The following is an 8525-nucleotide window of genomic DNA, read 5'->3' on the forward strand; positions in this document are numbered from 1 at the left end:
TTTAATACTCTTATAATTATCATCATCATCATCATCATCATAAATTTTTATTTATATTTCTGGCCTCTCCCAATGGATCAAAGCGGGATTACAACAAGAATACAATGATACAATATCTAAAACTGCTACAATAAAATCAGTAAATGGCAATTCTGACCTGAAGTGAACCGTTCTTCTTTATAGAAGATCTGGGGGTAGGCTTGCCAGAAGAGATCCATCTTTTTTCTTTTCTTTTCTTTTTTTATAAATTTTTATTGAAACTTTGTCACACACAAACAAACATAAACAACCATACAAAATTACAAATTTACATACAGATCTTCAACAATACACCAACGTAAAGTTGAGCAACCACTTTCACTACAGTAGGGGTGCTCTTCATATCATTCCTCTACATTCTTCACATCTTCGATTCTTTTCCCTTCTTCCAATTCTATTCTATTCTATTCCTCCTTTCTTTAACTCTATCATCCTTCTTTCTTTGACCAACTCATACCTTCCTTGATCTCGTTTCTAACCTATTACTCTCCTCCCAAATCCTACTCTAATAACTCCTATCTCCACTTCTCTAACTATCCTTACTTATACCTTCTTCAACATACTAAAACTTTCTTTCTTCCATCCTTTCACACAACTTTCCTCCCTCCTCAATACTGGTTGCTTTGTTTCTCTTACATTTGACTTTCATCTATCATCTCATTGTACCTCCACTTGCATTCTTCACATTTATAACATAACATATTAACTTGTAAAAATTGAGTAACCTAGATACTGCTAATTGAAACTTATTTAGATCCACCTTTTCTTCCTCAATACCAGTAATATACTCCTATTAATATATGAATATATAAATGTGAATGTTTATATATTATATCTATTGTATGTCCCAAGTATTTTCCAAATATATCAATACTTTTTCCCATGTTTGATCAACCTCATTAGTTGTTTCTCCTCTCAATAGAGAGATCCATCTTTAATGCCTTCTTAAAGGCATCTAAGGTAGATATGAGGCGGATCTCTTCCAAAAGGTTGTTCCATAGCATGGGGGCAGCAGCAGTATATGCTATTTGGGAAATAGCTGTTAATCTCACTTTAGGATAGTCAAGTAGGTTCTTCCCAGTTGTTCTGTGGGTGCAGGGCAGATTGCGTAGGGAGAGGCGTTCCCTCAAGTAACTTGTGCCCAAGCCATGCAAGGGCTTTAAAGGTAATGACCAACACTTTGTATTGCACCCGGAAGCTAGTTGGCAGCCAGTGTAAGGATTTTAAGACTGGTGTTATATGGTCTGATCTGGAAGTTCCAGTGACCAATCTGGTTGCTGCATTTTGGATTAGTTGAAGCTTCCGAACTTGGTAAAAAGGTAGCCCCATGTAGAGCGCATTACATAAATCTAAGCGAGAGATTATCAGTTCATGTACCACTGTTTCAAGGTCCTTTTTGTCCAGGTAACGACACAGTTGGCGTATCAGTCGAAGCTGGTACCAAGCACTCCTGGCCATCGTATCAACTTGAGATGATAAATGTAAGGATGAGTTCAGGAGTACTCCCAAACTGTGGACTTTGTCCTTTAGGGGAATGTGACTCCATCACACTTCTTGAATTTAGTGCATCTGGTCCTGGAGACTTATATTCATTTAGATTAACTAGATATTCCTGTACTAACTCTTTACTTATTCTGTGCTGAATTTCCCCCATTCTGTCCTCTGCTCCCTAAACATCTGATCTTCTACAATCCCTAAATATCTGATTAAAAAAAAAAAATAACAGCAGACCTACATCCAATAGTTAGCTCCAACTAGAGTAGATCCAAAAGCCTCTATTTCAGATCGCTTAACTTAGGCGGTTTACAGACCGCCCCTTTGGGGCAGCCTGTACCTGCCCCTTTCTCCAACGGATCGGGGCCTCAGCTGCCACAGCGGCAGCCCTGAGGCCCCGATCCGCCACTCTTCCAGGCCACGGGAAGCATCAAAAGGCTGCTTCCTGCAGCCTGGAAAGGGGTGTCCTTGGGGCTTCAAGCCCTAAGGACACCCTGACAGAGGCTCAACCCCTTTCTCTTTTGTGCCGCTGGCACAGCCATGTAAAGGCTGTGCCAGCGACACAAATGAAGGAAGGAGCTCCATTTCGGAGCTCCTTCCGGTGCTGCTCTGTTTGGAGGCTGCACGGCCGTGACATCCTAATGGTGGTACCCATGTAGAATGGATGCCACCAGACTGTGTACGTACTAAGGTTGGGGGCATCTGAAAGAGACGACCCTGGGCAATCCTAGTAAGTACACGGTACATAGTAAAAGGCCCATCTGGAAAGGGCCTTAGTGACTTGTGAGGATTCCCAGTTATTGAATGGTGTAGCCCAGGGTAGGCAGCTGCTAGGGGTTGTGAGGGACTATTTTGGCCACCTGCAGAACCTTGTAGGTTCATTCCCATCTGCATGCTCCCACCTTCAATGTTTTAAAAATAGCTAAACTAAAAGCACTTCACATCATGTTTTTGAGACCCTGAGCCTATTTTATAGCCCTCAGGTTGACTTCCATAGAATCATAGAGTTGGAAGAGACCACAGGGGGCATTCAGTCCAACCCCCTGCCATGCAGGAACTCACAATCAGAGCACCAGTTTATTTCCTAGTCAAATAAAGTATGTGTCACTTTTATTTTTATAAAGCACATTTCCCTCCAATGGGGGACTAGGAACTCCTTGAGAGATTCAAAATGGCCTTGGGATATAGATGTAGATCACAGGCTCACTTTACCCATTCATTATACAGTCTAATAAATAAGGTTTTTTTCCCCCATATTTCTTTCCTTATTTTATATTTTATGTCACAGTAATATGAAACTGGGGGTCAATGGTAATTGAACAGAAAAGGTTAATTTGCAGATGTTTTCTCTGATAACATAATAATATTTTATATATGTTCAATTTACAGAGCAGAAAGACCCAGTTTGTGTTTCCATAAGGCAAATGAATGTAAAGCTGCATATTCTAAAGGAGAAAGTCATTCAGAGATGTTGCAAATCGATAAGAAATGGTAACCAAAAGAACTTGCTTACCTCTTTTATATACAAAGTTATTGTTTTAATCATATTATTGATGAACCATATGGACAATGCAGGAGAATAAGAAACAGACAGATGGACAAAGTGACTCCTCCAGCATTGGGAGTCTCCTAGATGACACAGATAGAGAAGTTTGCAGTCTCACTGATCGAGCCTTCAAAAGTCTATGTGTGGCTGAGCTTGAAACATCTTACATGGAATCTGCTCCAAGTGTGCCAAACAACAACCCCCATCAATTATCTAGCACATTTTTCCAAGGTGCATGGAACTACACTATCAAGGAAAATACTCTCTCACACAAGCAATTGCCAAAAGCTGAGAAGCAATCAACATTCCAGCAGTTTCCCAATGATTCTCAAGAAAATAAAAAGGCTTCTACAAACATAAGGAAGAATTTGGGTTTATCGGTGCCTGGACTGTGCAATTACAAACATACCTCAAAAGTGTCCTCTTTGATAAAAACATTTGATAAAGCTGAGAATGAAGCATCACTAGCTCTAACCAAACACCCAAATAAGAATAGTTTGAAAAAGTGTCCAGTAATTTTTGGACACAATATCACTTTCTTGGGTAGCAAAACAATTCTTAATATTCAAAAGGAACTCTCTGAATTTTCTGACACATCCCAAGAAGTGGCAAATGAAAATGGCACACATGAGGTGCACAAGAGACACAGCAAAATGGATCTGATCTGTCAGGGTCCATATAGTTTTTATTTTTCTCAGGCAGATGCCTGTAAGTCTAAAATCTCTTGTGTCTCTAAAATGACAGTGAAAAGCAGAACTGAGAAAGCAAAAGAACCAGCAAGAAAGGGCAGATTTCTCCACAGTGAAAACAGTGCCTTTGAATCATGGAATGCTCATCACAAAAAACTGTCTAAAATTGGTGGCTCTACTGAAATTATACCCAAAGAAGGAAATCCTGCATACTTTGAAGAATCCTGTATTTCTAAACATAATGTAACTGACATCACAGTTCCTGGAATTTTAGAACAAGATTTCTCAGATGCTCTTTCAGAAAAGTCTGAAGTTTCTCTCTCTTCTGTAGCTGTACCCAAGATATCTTTGCCTAAAGGTGAAGACACTGTTTCACAGATCTTGCTACCCCAAGGTTCTACACCATCACCACCAGTATGCAAGATTCCTATATCACTATCCCTCCCATCCCTCCCATCCAAAGATCCTTCTCTACTACCATTGGCTCCCCAGACTGAAGTTTTAACAGTACCACTATCAAAGGTTCCTATTTCACTGTCTCAGACCTCTGTTCCACCAGTAACAGCATCCGATGGCACTGATAAACAAATGCTGGTGCCACGTGTTATTTTATTGCCAAAAAAGGCTAGTAGTCCAGAACTGGAAAATGTTTGTCCACCCTGGAGGAAACAAAAGCTTGCCTTTGGGGAAATGGAAGTGGTTCAGGATATTGCAAATCAAATGTTCAAAAGGAAGGATTCACCATATAGAAAGGTACCTGATTTCACTCTTTTGACTGAAGCAGCTGGATTTGATTCGCCCATAGCTGTGTCTGTTCCCTCCAGTTCTTCTTTCAACATCTCAAAACTTTTAACTCCAGTTATACTTCAAGAGAAAGATGAAGCAGAAAGGCAATTATTACTAGTAACTCCTCCCATATCTGACAATGGAGCAGCCAACGAAACAACTCTTTGTTGTCCTCAGAACAATTATAAATCGAAAGCACCAAGTTTATTATTTAACCTAAAAGATATCCGAAAACGCGTGAAAAGCACTTACAGTCCTTCTCGTCTCCTAAGAGCCACTGAAAACAAAAAATGGACTAAAGAACAAGATAACAAAAAAGCAAGTGTTATAGCAGTCAGTGCGCCACAAGAAGATAGTAAAAAATTAGTCGACAATAGTGATAATGATCATCACATCTCCAAACAAACAGACAATACCCATGAAAACAGCACTACAACTAACTTAAATGGAAATTATCTTATTCCAACTGCACCTAGATCAAAGGCAGATTCTCTGATTTACACAAATAGGAATAATTTAAGGCAACATACTTCATTGGATATAGAAAACTTTAATATGGTCTCTGGGACTGCACTGCACCCAGCTGAAAACGGTTTAAGACAATATTCTCCTATATCCAATTGTTTCCTTGGAGAGGTAACAACTGAGCAGGATGTGTACCTGAAAAATCATTATTTGCAGGACTCTAAAAATGAAAAAACTGTTATATGTCACAGTTCTGATGTGGGACCCCAAGCATCCCCACATTTAATTATTACTGCTGAAGAAAATATGATTAACAACCAGAGTCAAACATGTGCACTACCTGGGAATGAACAGAAAGGGAAAAGGAGCACCAGCTCTTCTGAGCAATCCTTCATATCCATAACAGACCAACCATCTAATGAGATGAACTGTTCTCTAATGCAGCTCTTTCAGAAAGCATGCCTTCAAGAAAGCCAGAGGAAGAAGTTTGACATGAGTGTGGAGGAAAAGCCAAACAATAAAGAAAAAGAGGAGTTAGGAAGGAAGGAAAAATTATATGACTCCCTTCTTAGTGACTACAACTGTTATATGGATAGGAAATGTGAAAGGAAAAAAGAGCTTAGTGAAAATGGAAATGCAGTACAAGAAGTAGTGGTGAAGGAGAAGAAAGAAGACAGATGGAAAACTATAGATTCTGCATCAGAAGGCAAGTCAGAAGAACCACTGACATTAACTTCATTAAATTCATGCAAGCCCAATTTATTCATGATTAAAGACAACACATTCAAATCATCACCTGTGATAAAAGCAGTCAAATTGCCCCTGCTCAGGTCTTTTTCCTGTGAAGATGCCACTGCTGGTAGTCATAGTGAGACTGAAAAACAAAATTATGGGCCAATGCAAGCCATAATGAGTACTGAAGAGGTGGACTTGTCTTTTTCCAGAATGAGAAGCCAACAGAAAGTAGAGGATGCTGGAACAGACAGAAATACCAACGAATCAAGTGTCATCTCATTGAAAGTAGATTATCAACTGGAAGAAAGCAGTAACCCAACAGCAAAATATACTCTTACCGAAGGACTAGGAAGTATCATATCCTTGGTGGAATATGATGGTGGTGGTGGTGGTGATAGAGGTAATAGTATATCAGTGCTATCAGGAAAAGATTTGAAAATTAGTGAAAAATTGGTGAAAGAAAAGGTCAGAGCTGGGGAACTGAAGCTTAATCCTGACAGTCAACCAAATCTTGCTTTTTATGGTGAGTTAACACAAGACAAGCAAAAATCTCCTACAAGAGAAAAGGCAAATTATTCTAAGAATCACCTCATTTCTAAACACAGAGGTAGTTTCTGTGTGAAAAAAATAATCAGCCAAGAGACAAGATCCCCGGTTGTTTCTGATAATCCAACATCATCTCCTGCCCTCAGTGATACTATTGAAGACATTTCAGCTACAACAGTTAGCCTGTCAAATTCTACACTGCCAAGTACAAGGTCAGACAGTGTGGTGTCATCTGCCTTCACAAGTCCATTGACAACTACAATGGCAGTCTTCAATGTATCACAAGCTGAAAAAATAACTAATGCTTCTGTGCTAAACAAAGCAATAGAGAGTAAAGATAATCCTATCATGGAAATATTTAATCCTATACAGAATTATATATCTGAAGATGCTAACCATTCTCCTGTGACAAATGAAAAAACTGCAGCTAATGGCACACATGGCAAAGACTGCAGCTAAACCTCCAGCTGTACCACCAAAAACAGAAAAGGCATTACGGAAGGCAAAGAAACTAGCAAACAGGAGGAAGAAAACAGAGACACAACAGAAAAGGCTTCAGGAAAAACCTACATTACACTCTGAAGATACTGCACAATTGTCATTTGTTCAGTCTCCACTCTCTCCAGCATGTCCCAGTTCTCCTTTGACTCCCTCAGATTCTAACCTGGTAGGACTATGTACCACACCATTAAATCCCACACCTTCTTTACCTACAACCAAGCGTAAACTCCTTCAGGATCCAGACTCAGGAGAATATTTTATTATAGATTTACCAATTCAACTAAAGACTTTTTATGACCCAGAAAGTGGCAGATATGTTCAACTGTCAATCTCTTCTTCAGAAAGGAACTTGTCGCAAACACCCACTTCAGAGATTCCTAGTTCTCCTTATATCTTGTCCCCCAACACTCTCCCTCTCAGAGTTTCATCTGTTCCAGTTTTGGCATCTCCATCACAGCTTTCTGAAACAGCTTCATCTTTACAAGGAACACTTTTGAATTCTACTTTGAAGTGGCAACTAGCAGGCCAGTGTCCAGGTGGTCAACCCTGTGACGCTCATGGTCAAGAAGGTGATGAGTCACAATGTAACTTTGAAAAAGATGGACATCACTCAGCTAATGCTGACATAATTTCTGTGGGTGCTATTGAAGATTTTGTTGTTGAAGGTATATTGTGAGAGTATAAGATGTTCACCATTACTGTATATGTCTCTCTGTGTGTATGTATGTGCGTGTGTATGCACACACATGCACATGCATGTATGTATAATATGCCCTGACACTTGCATGTACCCACTCTCTAATAACACTGGCTGGATCTTAGTGTAATTTATGTTCAAAAGAAATCTTAGCTGCTGTCTCTTATCAAATGAACCCCAAATTAACATTAAGGAAAACAGCCTGGTGAAAGTGTGATAGTGGAAAGTAATGTGTGACAAATTTCTCCTTGAGGAAAACAAAATACCAGGATTTTCTCTTGCAGGGGTTTCATCACCTACAGACTGAAAAAAAGTGGTCATGAAAATCAAATATATGAATGAGGTCACTTTTATGTTTTTTTTTAAAAATAATAATTTTAGATGGGGTGTTCATTGCAGAAATATAAGGCATTCAGTACAGAAATATAATGGCCTGGATAGGAAAGAGCCCCAATATATTTTTTTTCTGAGGGGAAAAAAATGTTCACATACACAAATCATACCTCATGGCAGGCTTGTACTCAGAAAATTCAGGTTTGCAAATTACATGAGTGGGTGAATGAGTGCTCCTTACACATTTGTTTTCATTGAACCATGTAAATTTTCATTTTTAAATTTTTATCTACTGCCTTGAGGTATTAACCATCAAAGTCCATCCAGTGAAAAGTTCACTGGAATATGTGATATCTTTGTCACTACTGGATTTCATTTTTAAATTAATAAAGCAGGTTTTTATTCTTCATGGTAGTATAATTACAATTGAAAATATTAAAGAATTCACAATAAGGCCCAGTATTACTAAACTCTGGAGTTTTGTGCCTTCTAAAGTTACTTATCCTCAGATCTCTTTTGTCTTCTGCTTACACATTCTTAATAGCTATGAATTACTGGTACTGTTTCTTCTACCACCATAATATCACTACATTAAAAAGAGATTTAAATTACAGGAAAGCCTGGAAATAATTTTGCAATAAAACATATATGAAACAAGACATAATTTGAAGGGGGATGTGCTAAATCTGAATAA

General features: G+C 38.8%; 1 protein-coding gene across 1 annotated transcript in view; it reads left to right on the plus strand.

Annotated features, from left to right (window-relative positions):
• Positions 1–8238, plus strand: part of C3H10orf71 (chromosome 3 C10orf71 homolog) — a 55749-nt gene extending 47511 nt beyond the window's left edge. The window contains 2 exon segments of the mRNA XM_042461010.1: positions 2923–6723; positions 6725–8238. Coding sequence (XP_042316944.1) covers positions 3103–6723; positions 6725–7477 — 4374 coding nt within the window. The 5' untranslated portion in view covers positions 2923–3102 and the 3' untranslated portion in view covers positions 7478–8238.
• The last annotated feature ends 287 nt before the right edge of the window (positions 8239–8525 follow it).

The sequence above is a fragment of the Sceloporus undulatus genome, chromosome 3 (genome assembly GCF_019175285.1).
Source record: "Sceloporus undulatus isolate JIND9_A2432 ecotype Alabama chromosome 3, SceUnd_v1.1, whole genome shotgun sequence".
NCBI classification, from domain to species: Eukaryota; Metazoa; Chordata; class Lepidosauria; order Squamata; family Phrynosomatidae; genus Sceloporus; species Sceloporus undulatus.